General features: G+C 38.7%; 2 protein-coding genes across 3 annotated transcripts in view; one reads left to right on the forward strand and one right to left on the reverse strand.

The window, feature by feature from the left end:
• On the reverse strand, window positions 1–19697 carry TWF1 (twinfilin actin binding protein 1). 2 transcript variants are annotated; one of them, XM_085043650.1, is made up of 9 exons: window positions 19543–19697; window positions 16306–16383; window positions 13441–13619; window positions 12127–12222; window positions 10133–10241; window positions 5601–5722; window positions 5253–5403; window positions 4724–4845; window positions 1–3179 (listed from the first exon to the last, which is right to left on the reverse strand). In XM_085043650.1, the coding sequence occupies exons 1-9, from the start codon at window positions 19565–19567 to the stop codon at window positions 3009–3011; spliced, it is 1053 nt and encodes a 350-aa protein (XP_084899776.1). In that variant the 5' UTR covers window positions 19568–19697; the 3' UTR covers window positions 1–3008. The 2 variants fall into 2 exon arrangements, with proteins under 2 accessions (XP_084899776.1, XP_084899769.1); XM_085043643.1 differs by lacking the exon at window positions 19543–19697 and adding an exon at window positions 19075–19238.
• Window positions 19414–19703, forward strand: part of TMEM117 (transmembrane protein 117) — a 196013-nt gene continuing 195723 nt past the window's right edge. The window contains exon 1 of the mRNA XM_085043582.1: window positions 19414–19519. The gene's annotated coding sequence lies outside the window, so the exon portion shown is untranslated. The remainder of the gene's footprint in view (window positions 19520–19703) is intronic.

The following is a 19703-nucleotide window of genomic DNA, read 5'->3' on the forward strand; positions in this document are numbered from 1 at the left end:
TAAAGCATCAATCTTTATTTATAAAGCAAATTACAAAATAGATAAGGTAAACTTACTTAATTTAGCATCTGAATGTGGCTTTCATTGAATACAGACACAGTAAATCAAAAGTTTTGTTTATCAATGTGTTTATCTGAGCAACAGAGCGATTACTTTGATTAGTTTAACCTTTGACAGGAGTGTTTTAAAAGATCAGTATCTCCCTATCTTGCAACATAAACATTTATTAAATAATTACCTGTCCTGTTAATTAACTGTTGAATCGCTTGTGAGTGAAGTACAAGCAGCTGCATTGCTTTTGGGCTTTATAAAGGTCAACAACAAATTGAATGGACACTTTCAGTTATTTAATGACCAGAGACAGTTAAAGGAGCAACTTTGATTAATGCCCACATTTTGTGCTGGCTCTGAACATTGATGAACAGAAGTGGAGGGAACCATGTAAATGTAAATGAAATAGATGTTACAAAAAGAACAGATATTTATTGCTGTCAGAATAGCTACACAAGGCCTGGAGAGGCAGCCAGCAGTGCAAGACTTCATACAATTCTCTTTTTGGGGAAAGCTGAGGGGGAGACATGCTCAGGCTATGACTGACTGCTGGCTGGACAGGGGTTTATACACCCAGAGTATTTTCATGTAAGATATATTACAATGTCTGGTTTGGGCTGAACTCTAAAGCAGCTCATCATAAATTATGCTCTTGCATAATCACTTAACCAGCTCTCATCATCCTCCAGATTAAGTTTGCCATTTTCTATCCTCATCCACCTAGGGCAGGATTACAAAAAAACCCAATAAACAAACAAAAAAAAAAACCAAACCCCAAAACAAACATCCAACAAAACCCCCACAACATGCACACAACCGTATCAGGTCACACTGTTCACTATTTAAAACAATTAGTATTAAACAGTTGAACTTCTTTACTGGCTCAAGAAAGTGTAAAGATGTATGTGCACTCTTGCTATGGCTGGCACATGGGCAGGAATATTAAATTCAAACAACCCTCTAGCAGTAATTTTTAACTGCTACACTCCTTAAAACTAAACCAAAACAAAAACTCCAAAGTGGGTGTGTTGCAAAGATCCTGGGTAATCTAAAAATAAATTCAATTACAGTGTACAATGAGCTGCACACACAGTAACCGTATTCAAAAAAAAGTGACACTGGCCTGACATGTAATACAGAAGAAGAAATACTTCAAAGACCAGTTCCTTACCCTAGAGGGAGGAGGCAATAGGCAGGAAAAGAACACAGGAGCTAAGGGCAAGCAGGAGATTAGCTGAGGATCAAGAGCTATTGAATTGGACTGAAGTAGTGTGTAAAATTAAATGAAAAAAGCTGAAGTGTCAAATTTCTGCTGCATATAAAAAAACCACAGTAAAACCAACTATTGCAATCTTCACATTATATAGTGCAATCTCAGATGTCAGTTACAAGCTAGTGTCTTCAAACAGAATAATAGATACAACAACTTTTATCAGGAACTAGTGTCAAAACATTATTCCCTACAAAACTAAGTTAAAATCCATCTTCCACCAGGTAAACACACAATTCAGCTCTATAATGAGTACATCCAGCAGCTATGATAATATGCAATGACCCAAGGCTGGCAATTCCCATGTAGCTTTAAAAAACCCAAACCAACAAAACTCAAAAACCACAAAGGTCACATACAAGACACGAAAAAGCAAGTCCTCGCTGGGAATATAATCTATTCACTAGTATTTGCCTCATCACACAGTTTTAAATATTTAGGGTCATCCAATACTCAATTTCCACATCTAATTCTTCCTTAATGCACTTATTAAAATAATCTATTTTTCCTCTTCCTGTTAAACTCATTACTTTCAGTTCAATCAAGTTTAGACTATTCTGGCTGATTTTACTATTTTGAAGAAGGGAAGTGGGGAGCAAAAAAAAACCCCAAATCCTAACTAGGTGCTTGCTGCCAGCAGTTATTCAAGACCTAGCTGGATTTAAATTACAGATGTAAGTTACTATTGAAGTTGAAACATTTAGGAAAAGTCATTTTCAGAATACCTTGGCAGTTAAAATTGCAGTTGATACTGCAAACACAATAGGATCTCAAAGATAACTCGCCATTATGAAACAAGACTATTTAATTTTTTACTGAACTTACACATTTTTGGATCTGAGTGCGCAGATAATTATTTATTAGATACTTTAGGCATCTTTAGGCTCTGAAAGCAGCTCCATACTTTAATGAATTACTAACTCATGCAATTTTAATCACCTTTTACTTGGTCATACAGTACCTTATATTTAAGGCTTACAAGTGACACAGATGTCTGGAAAAGCTATGGTGGTTTAATGTCAGATTTCTTGGAAAGCTAATTCATGAAATTAGTTGTAAATTTGAGATGACCAAGCTTTTGCCTAGGAAAATGTCCAGCTTTTCCTGAACATTTACATTAATTGAACAATAACTGATTTTAGTTTATCTCTTCCATTACAAGAAAAAAAAGAACAAAACCAAACCAAACAATGCATCCTGTCAAAATCCAAAGACAACCTTCTATTTTACTATTGTCCATAAGTGCTACAAGGAAAAATGAAGTTTTAAATGGGACAATGCTATGTACTCCTTCATCTCTTCTCACATGGAAAGTCTTACAGGTTTAATAGGCTACACATAAGAATACAGCTGTGACTTACCCACAGAACACATGGGCTTCATAGTCTTACGTCTGCAAAGTTTATGATCACATGTACAGCTATTAAATAATGGATTCTAAATTAAAATAAAGGGGTACTAGCTTAGTTTTTCTCTTCTAGCTTTTAAATAATTATCTCTTCTGTATGTCATAAAACATGGTCAACAAATATAATCATGTAACAATATAAAAAGTGTTGAGGTCAGAAAGGAGAAGAGTAAAAAGAGCTTTTTTTTTTTCCCTAGCATCTATGAATGGAATGATTTCAGTTCATTAACAAAAGCCAGAATTTTGTTTTTTACTGCAACACTTTAACAAACACAGTTTCTAATCACTTGGTGTTTCAGTCTCTGCTGGACCTCTTATCAGTCTTCGTATTCCCCTCTTCCCCGCAGGACCTTTTGGTTTAGCAAAGCTCTGTTTGTAAGCATGTTGTTTTGGATGTACTTCTTCATAAAGAAAGTCAGCAGTTAACTCATCACCATTATCTATTTCAATCTGGCAGAAAAAACCAACATACTCTCATTAAATTCAAAAACATTTAGAAACTTTGCTGAAACTCAATCCTATATTAAAACCATATATGCAATAATGTTCAAAGTCAAGCATGAAAAGTTCTCCACCTTGTGCCTAATGCCCTGAGAAATCCTGGAGAGTTTTTCTGAGAATCCCCGATACTCTTAGCAGTATTAAGTGTGACTTAATTATTTTCCTGAAATGTAAGCACAAGTACACAGTACATATGCCAAAGAATTTCTTTTGTCCGGAGCTTTAGCACAGTGTGCCTTTTAACACTAACTAGGAGAACACATTCCCTGTGGAACTAAAGCTTACTAACTCATTTATAGTATTGACACATTTTAAGAATTGAAATTTTTCACTATACCATGCTTAAAACACTAACTGTATAAGCAATATGTGTACATATTGTTGTCTCTTGAGAAAAAGGGAGAGGAGTATAAACAAGCTTACATTATTAGCTGGCTACTGCCACTCAGCAAGTATTCCAGTATTTTGCAAGGAAAATTAAAACAAGTTTAATGAACAAAATGGAGGGAAGTGTTTTAGTTTTTAAAATCTACATATATGAAGCTGAATAGAAAGAAAATAGTGTTCTCAAGTAAAACTCCACTGGTTTATATTGCAGGAATTTGGAATTCAGAGAAATGCTCTGCTGAGCATTCAGCACTTCATGCCCTGCCAACCATAACACTTGACAGACTTGCCAGCCCCAGTTTTGCTGTTACAAGTACGTGCTTCAGGAATTTCTGTCTACAGGAATTTTCAGAAGTCACATGATGCATTTATTCTGTTGCAGAAAGGCAATTTCAGAAAAATAATTACATACAAAACCACACAGCAACGATCTACTTAATTCATGTCATCTCAGTAAAAATGGTTAGTATTAATTCTGCTATTCTTTTGGTAAACATAATCTCCACAGAAACTAAGCTTCCCCAGAAGTCTTAAGAAAGTAACCATAGGTCACAAGTGGACTGTTTCTGTGGTCTCTGCTCGGGAGGTGAGAAGAAACTTCTTGCATCACAGGAAAATCTATACAGTGTGAAAAGATTAGCTTACTTGTAAATGCTTGTTTGCCCCATTAAGGACTCCTAAGATAGCAGTTCTAATTTCCAGAACTGCAGCTTGAAATTATTTTGAAAATCCCTACATAACTTTAGGTTTAGAGCAATTTAGTGTTCAACAACAGCAATGTGTTGTGGTCCAAAAGCTGACACAACTTTGAGTAAGAAATCATGTTAATTCTGTAAAGTCCTTCAAAGTACTCTCAAACACTTCCTTGATGCACAAGGATATGTTTGTTAAAGATATGAAAGTGTAGAAGTTATGAAACTGAGTAAAACTTTCCTGACTGAATTTTGTATCTGTAGCTACTTCAACAATTATTTCTTGTTCAGGGCAAACTAAGTTGCGTAACACTTTTCATTATTTGGAGAAGGTGGTGACAAAGACAGTTACAGTTTATCACTCAGAAAGGAAGAGAGGGAATGAGAAAATACCCATACAGCCAGTGCACTCACCTTTCTGACTATCTGCATCCACAGCTGTGTTTCTACAATTTCCAACAGTGGACTTTTGCAACTAGAGTAGAGCATTCGTTCTCGTATACTACAGGTATACCCTGGCATAGAGTAGATGAAAACTGCAGGAAAAGAAAACAACACCAAAAATCAGACCCTAGCTACACTCCATCAAAAGCTGTATCATAAAATCATTTATAGCAGATAGGCACTGGAAATCAGCTATGCAATCGGAAAGAAAAAAATGTAATGCCATTCTGGAGCTTTTTTTCTTTAACAAGTGTTTCATTTCAAACAGGGGATAAGAGAATGGCTGGTATCTGTATGTTTTCACATTTATGTGTGTTCATAATCAAAAGGGATAACTCACTACTTTCCAAACATAAGGGCTTTTCTTCACAAGTTCAGTTTCACAACCAAATTACTCTGAAATTTATGATCATGCTGACACATCTTTCTCTCTGCCTCAAAACTCCTAAAGAATTTGAAACAAGCCAATGAAGTTTCATATTGAAAAATTTTCTCATACTTATGGATTCCAAATAGTCTCCTTCATGAGTGTGTTTATACAGGAAAAAGTGGTAACGTGCAGCATCCTTTGGAATTCTTTTTGGCAAGTCCTTAAGTTCAGTATCAAGTGTGTTGGCCAAAATAATGGTTTCATTTTTCATATCAATTTGCTGTAAACAAAACAAACATGAATATAGTTAATACACAAAAAGCAAACCAGAAAACACAACAGGATGGAAAAAAGTTTGAATTAATCTAATTCAAAATCGTAATTTATCAGCATGCTATAGCAACACCCATTGTTTAATATGTGGGTAATCTATTTTATACTCATTATTAAAAAATAGTTAAAATATTTTATACTTGCCAGTTGTACATAGTTGAGTTTCTTATTTTTCAATTTCTCCAGAGCCTGAATAGCTTCTTTAGCAATGGGGAATGCTACTCCTTGCAATGTTTGATGCTTGGTATCTACACCAACATCTGCCTGTACCTGGAACAGAAGTCAACTGAGATGTTAACAGAAACCTTTGCAAGCATTCCTTTGCTTTCATACAATGACTGCCAATGCATTCCATATGGTTACACATAGGAGTTAGCAGCAGCTATTCCAAGAATAAGCCACCCCAAGAAATCATCCCCATATACAAAAGATTTGCATTTTTTAATTTACATGTCATGTTTGTTTGCTAGCCTGAAAAGTTGCCTATGTTTGAAACAGCTCTGCTTAGCAGAGTAACAAAATCATCCGAGGGAAACTGGTTCAAGTGTCAGTGAAGAAGTTCTAAGTGAAAATCTAGTATAGAGGCACAATAATCCAGGAAGAAAAATCTTGATTTTCATCTGCTGTGTTACACTTTTGAGCTGACAATATTGCTTATAAACTTTATTATAGCTTGCAAAATTTTAGATCAAAACAAAGACGTGATTTCTAGGGAGCCAAAATTTTTGAAGGAAGAGAGAAATTACGAGACTAACTGATCTTCTCAAAGGAAAAGCTACTGCTCTCCCTCCTGCTTCAACATACTCCACCAAATAGTCTATACCAAAACCAATGCAAACAAAACAAACAAACAAAATCTTAATTTCTTACTTCTAGAAGGTTTAACACAAAGTGAAAAAAAAAAAAACATCCAGGAGAAGCTAGGCAATTGCTCCTAATCAAGCTATATTAGTGTCAAATTGAGAGAAAAGAACGGTTATTTTAAAGCCCTTTTCCAAGAATTTATGTTTATCTTAATATTCATGCAACTTCTCCTAAAATGAGCTCTGGCCTCCAGTCTTCTCCAGTCTTAATCTACTGTCTAAGTACTAGCTTTTGAATATATTCACTTCCTTTTATAGTTTCACAATTACATTTAACATTGGTTATGAAGCTGCAAAAGTCAAGAAAGTGTACAAAATGGAAACTGTGGGTCTTACATCTATCAACTAGAAGATGTGCAGTTTTATTAAAAAGGGATGCTAATGAAATTTAAAAACAAGCTGATAAAAAATTAAAAGCAAATATACTTGTGGCAACATTAAGTTATACTTCACATTTTAAAGAACAGCTTGTTAGCAACAAAGAGGTAAAGAAAGCAGGCAGAGAGCTTACTTTTGAACAAAGATTGATAAATTTATGAACAATGTTATAGAAAAAAATATTTTGCAAAATATGTATGTGCATAAAAGCCTGATTGACAAATGCAAAAGAGGCATCACAAAAATAATAAAGCATAACAAAACACCATATTCTAGAAACCGTATTAAAATACAGGTAGAAAACAAATACTCCAAACAAAAACTAGCTTTGAAGTGTGGAGATAGACAAGGGAAGAAAGTAACTCAGAGTAACTTCAGATATAAGAAAATGAACAAAGCCACCCAAGTCACTTAAGAATACTTAAATTCACACTACTAAGATTTAGTTAGTAATGGCTGCTGAGAGGTGGATAAAATGGCAGATGAAATTTCCTGTGAATAAATGTAAATGTACGCAAGAGCAAAAAACCCTCTACCTATATGGTGATGGGGTTGAGCTAGCTACTACCATTCAGGAGCAAGACCTTGCAGGTCATTCTGACTAAGCCTGAAAATAGCACCAAGCAAAACAAAAAAATCCCCGAACACTCCCCACCCACAAATGAAATGTTATAAATTGTTAGGGAAAAGAACAGAACACATCATTACGCACTGTAGGTATCAGTAACATGCCTGCATCTTGAATACCACATGCAGATCTGGCTTCCCCATCCCTCCATCTCATAAATTATATAGCAGAACTGGAAAAACTGCAGAGAAAAGCAAAAGGATCAGAAGTATGGAGTGCCTTGTTTAGGAGGAATAACTACCCAGATTAGGACTCTTCAGCCTGGAAGAGATAAATGACAAGGAATACAGCAGAGGTCCATGGATATTGAATCATGAAACTTGGGGTTCGAAGTGTCCTTTAAAGGGGATCTAGTTCAACACCCCCTGCAGTAAGCAGTGACATCTTCAAATAGATCAGGTAGCTCAGAGCCCCATCCAACCTGACCTTGAATGTTTCCAGGGATGGAGCATCTACCACCTCTCTGTGCAACCTCTTCTAGTACCTCACCACTCATCATAAAATTCTTGCACCTATCTAATCTGAACCTACCCTGTTTTAGTTTAAAACCAATCCCCCTTGCTCCACTGCAACAGGCCCTGCTAAAAAATCTGTCTCCTTATTTTTTATAAGACCCCTTTGCGCACTGAAAGGCCACCAAGATTTCCCTGAAGTTTTCTCTGCTCCTGGCTGAACAACCCCAACTCTCTCAGCCTTTTCTCACAGGGCGTATGTTCCAGCTCTCTGATCATCTCTGTGGCTCTCCTCTGGACCCACTCTACCAGGTCCATGTCTTTCCTGTGCTGAGTACCCCAGAGCTGGATGCAGTGTTCCAGGTGGGATCTCACCAGAGCAGAGCAGAGGGAGAGAATCCCTTCTCCTTACCTGCTGGCCATGCTGCTTTTGATGCAAACCAGGATATGGTTGGTATTCTGGGATACAGACGGCTTTATCTAAGGGGCGGGAAAAACTGAGGATTGACTTAATGACTCTTCTTTGCCTTCCCCACACTATCTGGAGGGGTATTAGAATAAACTAGAGATTTTAGAGAGCAATCAGTACTTTATCAAGCTGTGGAATATGCTGCCACATGCTGCGGCCAACAAAACCTTTATGTGGATTTATAGGAATGACAAGACTAGATGATGGATGAAAAACCCATTAAGGAGAGTTATATAGTAAGATGTCATCTCTCGTGCAGGATGAACCCTACCTGCAAATACTGAGGCAACAGAATAGTATTCAAGGCAATTATGGCCTTCCTGCCTTGCTCTTACATCCTTCCTAGGACTTGACAACAGACTGGGTGATCCTTTGATCTGGCACAGTAAAATATTTCTGAGGGTAATTATAAAATAATATACATATGGAAAACTTTTTTTAAAATCAGAAAGGTTTTCATTTTCTAAGTCTAATTACAGGCTTTGTAATGGTGGAAACAATGAAGAGAAAAATGACGTAAGTTAACGTATAGTGAGGTGTTTCAAACAAAGCCAAAATGGCAGCAATCTACAGTTTATGTGTCTCTGAAAAGCACAGCTATTGAAGCTGAAGTTTCCTAATAACACATAAAATCTTAGTCTGCATGAATCAGCTGCTAAACACATTGTATGTAGCACATACACTAATACCAGAAGTGAGCACTGATCCCACAGAAGTTTTACATTCTTTTTTTTTTTTAAAGCTGATCAAGTAAAATGCAGTGTTTGATGATGGTGAATGCTTTTCTCCACTGAATTATTAAAATCAGACATGAAAACTAAGAAAAGACACCACTGGGAAAACAAAGTCAATAAACAACAAAGTTGCAGCAAAAGCACAGTAGAGTGAAAACACAAGAGAAGACACACAGCTGTATTTAACACAATGGCTGCCTGGTATCCAGCTGCAGAAATAAATCACACTTCAAACCCGTGTACCACAGCTCTAATATACAAGTCTAAAGAACAAACAAGATCAGCATATGACCTATTTTATTATACATCTGAAATAAACAGTATTCAAATGAAGGAAAAATGTTATAAAAAGAATCCTCTGAAACTTTTCAGTCACTAGCTAGCTGGCAATCATCAATTTTTTTGCTTAAAGGCATTAGTTAGAGATTTGTCTAAAAAGTGTTCGAAGCATAAGCAAATCAGTCTCTTAAAGCGATTAGCTATTTGGTTTGGATTTCTATTTTATTTTTATTGGAATCCACCTCCTCTCAGTCTTAAAGACAAATGCACTGGTACTGGAAGCTATGTACCTTTCCTCTAAGAAGAAGGCTGCTGAAATACTGCTGGCAATCACCCACTGCAACAACTGCTACTCTGTGTTTTCTCTACCATTTCTGCCACCATGGGAAATGCATGAGGGCAATCACATGAGGTTGGAACACATCTCCATAGGTCACCTTGTGCAGCCACAATTCTGAGCCAGGGCCACCCGGATCTAACTGCCCAGTTCTCTGTCCAAACAGCTAACAGCTTTTGAGTATCTCCAGGATGGAGACTGTAACCTCCCTGGGCAACCTGTGCCAGTGCACTGTCACCCTTCACAAAGAAGCACATCCCATGATACCAAAAGCTGATGTTGCAACAAGCTGCGCAGTTGCCAGGCCTCTGATTCTGACACTGGGCCTTTGAAATACAGTGAGATCATGCCACTTCCAACTCCAGTCATCATCCTGCACTTTCAACCCACTGAGAAGTACATTTATATTCTCATCCACTCACACTTTCTGAAACTTTCCATTTTCTGTTCTGCCCTTTTTTACACTAGAAAGACATTTCCCTACAATACATTTGAAACTCTGCACCATTTCCCACCCATGATTGAAGACATTTTAGGTACCTCTTTAATCTTAATTTGTCGAAGTTCCTCTTCTGCTGCAGTCAAAGGTGCAGGTGAGGATTGTGATATCAAATATTTTTTATATCCATTCAGTGAAACATCATCCTGAAAGCACAATATCAATAATTATCAGCTTTTCGTTACCAGAACTTTTCTTCAGATTTTCTACGCAGCATTGCAAAAAGTAGTTGTCTTCCATACAGTAATGGTCATTTTATTTGAATATTCCAATATTCCATTATGTCTTGTTTCAGAAGCCCAGAGGTATTGAAGTTAATACATGTGAATTAGCAGGTGGGAACATAACAGGGTTCCACTAAAGTAACAGAGCTGGCTGCAATAAACCATCCTTAGGTTTAACAAAATAAAAACAAAGCAACCTGCTGGATGCTGACCATCAAGATTCTGAGTGAGATCAGCAACTTGAACACCTTGAAGAAACAAAGTGATCATCCTTGTGATTTTCACATGGATGAACACTAAAGGCCAGCTACAATTAAGAGATTTATAAAGACACTGAAACCAACAATTCAGAGATATATAAGCTGTAACATAATACAGCCTGGAAAAAGTGAGTTATATCAACGCCATCCTCTATGTGCCCCAGGCCCATTCTGAAATAATAGATGTAATGCTTCTTCCTTAAAACTGAGAAGGAAGCTCAGACTTGTAGGGCTAGACACAAATTCCACATATGGCATAGACTGCTAATGGTTTGGTGCAAGCGACAGTGAGATTGGTTGACTGAACAGACAAGAAAAAAATAACAGGACCTCTACCAGTAAACCTTTTTAGCAACTCAGTTATCTACTTTTCTAGAATACAGGCTCTCCAGAGAAGTTTGTTTACATGTTTGTTAGGATAATGAAGCTTCCATGACAGGTTAATGCTGAATAGAACCAATTATTTCTCAGTGAGCAACAGAATTATTAGCCTCACATCTACCACAACAGCCCATTTCTCTTTAACAGCTTTTTACCCCACTACAATATCCTCTACTCCTCCCCAAACCTCCAACTCCTTCCATTGCTTCAGCATCAGCTGCCTGTGTCAATAGTGGCAGTGCTTTGGTTTAGATTTGTTCAGTTGAACTGATTAACAGGTCAAACAGAAAATAACTGCTGCAGTCTCTGCTGAAAGAGGAACAGAGGAATTCTGAGTGTCTAATCATCAGTTTTCATGAAAACTACAGGAATTCTTTATCTCTGAAAAGTCCAATTTGTATTTCTTTTAAAACCAGCAACAGATTAAAAAGACTGTCTAATGTCTCCCTGACAAACAGGCAGGTATCACAGCCATGTAAGACTTGATTCTCACAGAAACTAAGGAAGCAAAATAGCCTGTATTTCCCTTACGGCACTTACAGGCTTTTCAACATCCCTTAGACAATTATTGGATTTCATACATGCACGTTCCAATTATCTTACCACAAGCAAAAAGCCAACTATTAGTATTTTCCTTGAACAAATCAGTAGTTACAAAATTTCTGTTTCCCTAAGTTAAGAAGCTGACAACCATACACGTCAGTTACATTTTATGGCCAAATTCTAAAGAATTGACAGCTTCATATCCTTAGTTCAAGACAGACAAACTTGTTTTCAGGTGTTAATGGCTTACAGATCACTGTTCTAGCCCATTTCTGATTCAGAACCATATATCTAAGACGGTTTGTGTATAGTGTTGACCTGGAAATTAATGTTCCAAGTTTTAGAGGACTCATGTTCACGCACGGAAATTAAGAGATATGCCTATTATTTAGTTTTCATAACCATTTAAAGCAAGGACTTCTAAGCCTGAAGATGTTAACTATATTTAGTAACTTGTTCAAATGAGATTAAATATACGTTCACATTGGAATAATACACACAGTTTTCAATTCCTTTTTCCTTAATCCAAAAAGAGCATAAACAACCCACATTCATATCAATAACATCAGTTACTATATTTAGTATTTAAAGTCAGCGTCCTGACTTTAAAAAGAAAAACGTACCTGTACCGTCCCAAATACTTCATCCTTAATATGACCACCTCCAAATTCTTTCTTAAGTGTTGCTCGGGTTGCTGCATACAACATTTTTTGACGAACCTAGCACATAATGAAACAGGGTTTTTTTAGTTTGCTTTTTTTTTTTAAGTTTTGCTGTACATAGTGAATCTAGCATGTTGGTGTACCACATCCATTAATAAACATCTTTCTTAAACAAGTATTTTACGTGTTGAAACTGCACTACAAACTTGTAGAGCTCCAGGTCATGATACTTACACATGCTATTAAACTCACAAGGTCATACTATGCATTATTATCAAAGTAATTGCAAAACTGAATTGCAGCTTTAGTAGGAGTATGAGGGTTTCTTTTTTTTAATGGAGAAAAAAGTCATCATAATCTTTACTAATTTTAAATGGGAAAAAAACACAATAGTTTGCATCTTCTGTCACCTGGTCTGTGTACTAATGGATACAACAGACAGGAAAAGAGCAGACTGGAAATAACTCATTATTACTTTTGACTTGATAGTGACTCCAGATAGTTATGGTTAAACTACAGAGTGGAAAAATTATGTTTGCTCCCTATTAACTTGTGTCTAACATAGTCACTAACTACTCTTTCAGCACTCCCATCTTCCCACTTTATTTCACCATCGTGCCATTCTCTGCACAATACTTCACCTTTTCCACGTAAAAAGGGAAGTTTCTACGAACTCCAACTTTTGATGTCATATTATTTCCTAACTGCTGGTGAAAGCTGTAGGAATATTGGAACAGCTTTACTTTCTGCCTTCCCTTATCTCACATGCCCAGAACCTGTACACAGTCTCCTAGTTTCTCCTAGAGGTTCTTAACTCTAACCTCAGTTCTCTCACCTGCTCTTAAACCACAGAGAAGCAGTGTATTCTGTGGCACACCACAGATGCATGAGTGCCAGCTGGACAGCCAGCAAGCCAAACAGAGTAAACAGCTTGAGCTCACACTATAATCCTTCTTTATATGAGCACCCATTAAGATTTCTGTCCTATATCCTTCCATGAGTTTTTATGGAGTACTAACATTAAGACAGACAAACAGGGCAAAAAACCTGTATTGTGTCCACCAATCAGGCTAAAAATACATTGCATCAGTTGCACTCCATCTAGACCTACTGATTTGCTCTTCGGTCTTCTTAAAGAAACATTTTTCTGGTTTTCTTCTGGGAATGAAGGGAGAGATCGGGGAATGTTTCATTCCTCAAATCCTCTTCCTTCAGATCAAATGGTACTGTTGAAAAATCATGAACAACGTGAAGCCTCTGATGACTGTTACTTACAGGAGAGTGGTCAGGTGACCATGCAATGAAGATCCATTCATATCCTTGAGCATTCTGAGAATCTAATCTGTATAATATATAACATGGCTGCTTGTCTTCAAGAAGCGGAAGGACAAAGGAGTCATAATCCTTTTCCCATGATCCAACTGGCCGTCTAGAGGATCCCACAACAAGCTGTTCTATGAACAATAATCAAAGCTACAGTTAGCAACAATACCTGTCTGACAAAACTAACAATTACGATAAGAAGTTAACTGGATGCTTAATCTTTTATAATTATGTCCAGGAGAATGGAAGACAAGAACACTAAGTGTTAAAGTGGGCGAATTCCTACAAAAGCTATGTATGCTCAAACCCTAACTTACTTCAACCTAAATACTGATAGTTGAGAAGTAACGTGCTGGCTGTCATCAAGTTCTTTGATCTGAAGATCTGATCAGATACAACTGATGTTAGTTTTTCTAGCGTAACATACACAGAAGGGAAATAAGAACTGTCTTCCACCAGTTAGTTTATTTTTAATTTGGAATACTTAGGTCTAAATAAGAAAAGAATAAGCTTTCAAATTTTAGAATTATAATTACTGATGCTCTTGTTATAACATGTTAGTGTTTGTGCTCATTGTAAGGAGTCAATAACTCAGTTATACAGTGAAAAGAGTTTGGAATGAATATGCTTGCACTAATCATTAACTTGACTACGCAAGTAGATAAACCTCTTTCTAATACAGCTTCATAGCCATGGTCTCTTTAAATGACTGAAGTTGTTTATTATGTATAATTGGCTTAAGTCTGTATAGAATACTTCAATGGTATTTAATTATGTCAACAGCTGTAGCAACAAGATTCTTCTGTTATTTATACATCACATCTCAGCTTACAAAGGAAAGCATTAATATACTGTCTTACAAAACATTTATCAGCTTCCCAAGAAATACTAGCCCCAACAAGTGGAATAGAAATACCTTGTTTAAATGGGATCCTGAAACAGTTTGAGAACCATCATAGTAGCCAGTATACAAATCACCTTTTGCGAGTATAGGGCTTAATTTACAAAACTTCAGACAAAAGTGTAACAGCACACAAATGCCTCTACAGCAAAACTTCAAGCAAAGCACTCCACCACAGTAACTCAAGGAACATGAACAGCTCAGGGTAAGGGTGTTTGGCTCTTCTATGAATTAGATGCAAAGTACCTGAAGTAGCACACCTAAACCAAGAGTATTCAGAACGTACTTGCCAATTCTGAATTCTAGGTGGATTTATACCCAGTGGGATTTAAGATACAGTCAGAGGAACTTTATTGCCCAGCAGCAAATCTCTTCTCTTATTAACTCAGATTAGCAAAACTAGATTTGAGTATCATCTGTTGGCTAAGGACTATTATCTCTTCCTGAAAGCTCCTGAAGATAGATGAGGAAACTGCCCTTCTTCCAGTATTCTGTGAGTTTTACAGGTTTCTTTCTGAACTGCGGAAAATAGCATCAAAGACTGGATTCTGCTTCTATATAGAGATGAAATGCATATATCTATACCCATGTGTTTATATCTACATATATGTATATACCCATGTATACATACACACAAAAATGAAAAAATAGGGTGTCGCTGTTGAGCAGCTAGCAGAGTAATGAATGCATTGGTTCTCAGTGGCAAGAAGGAATGACCTTTATTGTTTTGATTTCATCACATTTATAGAGTTCTCAAAAGTTACCCAGATTGGTCAGTCAGAAGCCTTCCCCCAGGCCTGATTGGCCAGGCCTGCACTGCCCAAGTTCTGGGACACTGTTCCAAAAACATCCAAACTTTATCTTTATTTACAAAACACAAGAAAACTTCCCATGGGAAAAACTGTGCTAGCCACAATAGGGTAAGTCTTCCATTTATGTCTTGTTTCTAGGCTTCATTTCATATTATGAAGTAGCATATACACAAAGGTAAAAAGTTTTTCCTAATGGGAAAAAACCCCAACAATGATGTGTCAGCATTTACCTTATGCTAGTTAGACTATCACAAAGTCCTACCTGTAATATTACTATTGCCACTGCCTCTAAGAAAGATATATTAAATATTAGAAGACTTCCTAAGAAAAGCAAACACAAAGAAGGCAACAGTAGGTTATTTACCTAACAATAAAAGTATGTATGTGTATGTACCTATCTGTACCTTTCTCCAGCATTAAAGAAAATAAAAGTAATTATATAGTCTTTCAATATTTGCAGCCTATATCCCTTGCCAAGAAGTTCAAAGATCAAACTCAAGTTCTGACAGAAATTATATGATCTTCTATTAATATTTATATTTTGAGATTTAAGAAACAATTCTAAGTTTGAAAATTTAAATAAAGTTACAGATTTATAAAGATATTTTCTATGTAGCCAGATTACTATTTCAACATCTCCTTTAACAGGACTTTCTACATGCAGTACTTTTACACTGAACTTGGTAAAAAAAGCAGATAAAATTTATAGTTCATCTAAGCTGACTAGTTGTTGTGTGAGACATTAGCTCTCTATCTAATGAAAGTAACCAGAGTGTCCAAATGTTATACAGGTGTGGCAAATTTCATTCCCTCTACTCCTTTAGTAAGTGATAAGAGTAAGCTTATCTATATTATCCATATGAAATACACAGAAGTTCTTGGTGAAATATGAAATTACATTTGGGAGAAAAAATACAGTAGAATTGTAGTGAAAAGCTTAGGATCACCAAAATTGATATTTTACCTTCTGTACAGAAAAAAACTTAGTAACATTAGGTTTTGCAGAGTTCTGTTTTTTAAACAGTTGTACACGTAGGTCATTAAAACATTAAAAATTCGGAAAATATCTAAAAGAACCAGAAAAAAGAATAAAATTTGACTAACCATTGTCAATGACTATTTTTAAAAGCCTGTATTGTCCATTTCTGGCTCCAACAAAGATGTCTTTAACACTTCCACTAGCTGAAAAAGAGAAAATAAAAGTAATCAAATTAGCACATTTCACTTCCCTAGGACAAAGAATATTCATGAGGGTAAGAACACTGGAAAAATGTACAACTGGCCCTTTGCTACAAAGTTGGACTGAAAAAGGAATACAGGAATGATGCTCCTGCTATGCTGCATACTGTCCAGCCAACAGCATGCCACGCAAAGAAGAAAGGCAACATTAGAAAACAGCCCTGCTTCCTAGCATACCAAATGATTTTCAACATTGTGAAAATTAAAGGTGACATCATATCATCAATCTCAGGTTTCAGGGTTAACACAGCAATACAATAGAAAATATGACTCATCTCAAATTACAATAGCTTCACGAAGTCTACAGGCTTAGTACAAACTTTCAGACAGAAACTTTACGCCTGCCAGGAAAATGTTAGAGCTTGTCTGGCAAAAGTGATGGTCTTTCCTGAGAAGACCTCTCTGCAGAGTACCAGTGAAAGCTGCCACTCATTGCTCATCTTTCATACCACCTTAACTCCTTCCATAGTTGATGATACTGTTCAGGCCCCAACCTGTTGTAACAGGACAGCTATATAGTGCATTTACAAAAATATTTTTACATGTTCACAAATCACACTGACACTACACCACAAACATGAGACTCACTTCCCTAAGCACACTGAAAAACTCTGCTTGACTCGTATGAAGACCATTCTTATCTCAACTGCTCTGCTAAATAATCTGAGTGCAAATCAGTTTAATTATACCAGAGACACAGGGTTGCAAGGATTTACTGAAAAACATTTATTGCAAGCTGGTCCTTTAAGTAATCTCACAGCATAGAGCATAGCACCAGCAAAACAAACATTAAACCAGGAAACGAATAAAATGCATTAATTATAGTCAGGTTGAGGCCAAGTGAACAGATGGTATCCAGCAACATTACTGCCCATACTCAAAATATTTTATGTTTATGTCCATCCAAGTGATGCCAGGCCCATCCTGAGAGTCCAAAACGGCATGTCAAAAGAACATGTTAAACAAACGGAACTGCACTGGGTTACCAGTTCAATCCCAGTTGGTATCTTCCCCCTAACCACTGCAGACCAACCCAGTAAGGTGCTGCCAGCTTTTCTAATCATCTCTACTGGTCCTCACCATTCCACTGAGGAACCAAACATTGCACCATTTTCTAGACCTTTTGTTCTCCCAGAACATTCTTTGTCCTCTTCTTGTCTGTTATCTTTTTGTTCCTTATTCTCTCATTTCAACCCTACACATCAAAAAATACCAGAATACAGCAGTCCCTACACCAGTTCCCAAACTGTGAAAGTTCCTGAAAAAATATTTTGAGACACTTATGAAACCAGCTCACTACCAAGTGATCTATGGGTTTTTTTCCTCATAAAGGCTTATAAATTCACAACAGTGATATTATTTTCTGTTTAAACTTTCTGCATAGCAGAGGGCTACGGAATCAAAATTTGGGTTTATTTCACAAATATTTTACAAGAAATATTATTTTAAAATTATTTTGAAAACTGTGGACCTATTTGATTGTCTCTTCCCACAGTTAATGCATTCAGTGACTTCCTATGGTATTTATCTGCACTGGCCCGTTTAAAAAGCCCAGTCCTTTTAGCAACTGCCTGGAACATATCACTATGCCCATGACTTCATTTCTGTTTCCAGAAAAAAGCAGCCCATGCTGCCAAATCTTGTAATTGTTTATGAGTGACAGTAGCCTGTTTGTAGCTGAAGCCAGCAATGGCACAAGTAGAGCTATTCCTCTTCCAAATTGCAGAAGCTGATGCTTTGCTGCAAACAGGACTCCTGATTAGTGCCTGCTGAGGCAGGCTCCTGAAGGAAAGCTGCTGAGTTCTCTGCAGCTCAGAGGACAAACGATTCTCAGACACGAAGGAGAGCAGCAGGAGAGGCTTAACCACTCTTTTTGCTTACAATAAGCAACAGAGTATCCCGCTCCTCCCTCCAGCACTGCCAGGAGAACAAGGGATTAGGAGTTACTAACAGGTTTCCCCAGACTGCGGGGGGGCGGGAAGCGCTATCCCAGGTGCACCTCTAGCCTGAGAAGGGTTGAAGAATTTAAAACAATAAGCTGCAAAATAGACCAAAGACTGTCATGCAAAGTAAGGAAAAGAGAAGGAAAAGGGTGCAGACCACACGCAGCCAATGGACAAAAAAGGGCATAGAAGAGCAGCTAAGGGCTGTCATGGCTGGGACAAAAGTCACCTTCAACAATAAATACCGGAGTGCAGGCAAAGTACGTGTATTAGTCACCGAACAGGCAGATTGCAGAAATCCAGACAGTAAAACCCGACCCCTCCATAATCCTGCTGTATAATCCCTTCTTAGCAATTCTGCGATTCAGGGGAACCCGCTAATACTGCGAAACAATACGCTGTCTTCTAACTGCTCCTCGCACCCTCAAAGGCCTGGAAACACGGGGGAAAAGGGTTCCTACACACTTTCCCCCTTTGTGGCCTGCAGTGATGGGGTTTTTAGTGGACTCTCTCACGCCGGGGCTCCTGCTTCTCCCCAAGGCTCTCGCTTCAAGGGAGCCGGCAGCGACCCTCGGCATATTCCCGTGCAGTCCAATCCATCCCGAACTCGCTGCGGCGACCCCGAGCAGGCGACAGCCCCGGGCTCGAAGCACACTCCGACGCCGCAGGAAAACCTGACTGGGGGAGTTACCTGAGCCCAGGCGGGCCCTCCCCGCCATTCACGGGGCTCTGCAGCGAACACTTTCCCCGGGCGGGCTCCCTGCCTCTCCGGGGCGGACAGGCGCGGTCCGCCGGGCGGAAAAACCCCGCCGGCTTCGCCTGACTGGGGACGGAGCTGCGTTCGACCCCGAGGAGCGGCGGACACGGGGCAGAAAGCAGGAGCAATCCCCCCAGTCGCTCTCCCCACCGGCAGCCCGCGGCGCAAAGGACGGGATCCTCCGGCAGCTAACAAAGAGCGCAGCAGCGGGAAAGATCCCGCCGGGAACGGCCCGTTAACCGCCCGCCGCGGCCGTCTGCCCCCGCGCCGCGCCCGACCCGCGCAGAAAGGCGCTCCGCCCGCCTCCCGCCCGGCTGGAAGGGCCACAGGGGAGACGGGGCCGGCAGCCGTGAGGAGTAGCGGGCACCGCGGAGCGGAGGTGCGGGGTAGCCGCGCGGGTACCTTGGATGCCGGTCTGGTGGGACATGTCGCACCGCGCCCGGGCACCGCCGCCGCCGCCTCCCCGCCCGCCGGCACGGCCCGGCCCGGCCGCGCGCACGTGACGCACCGCCGCCACTCAGCGGCCGGCAGGGAGCGCCGCGCCTTCCGGGCCCGCCGGCCGG

Source organism: Lichenostomus cassidix, chromosome 1Aa (genome assembly GCF_008360975.1).
Source record: "Lichenostomus cassidix isolate B80296 chromosome 1Aa, HeHo_3.0, whole genome shotgun sequence".
In the NCBI taxonomy this organism is placed as follows: Eukaryota; Metazoa; Chordata; class Aves; order Passeriformes; family Meliphagidae; genus Lichenostomus; species Lichenostomus cassidix.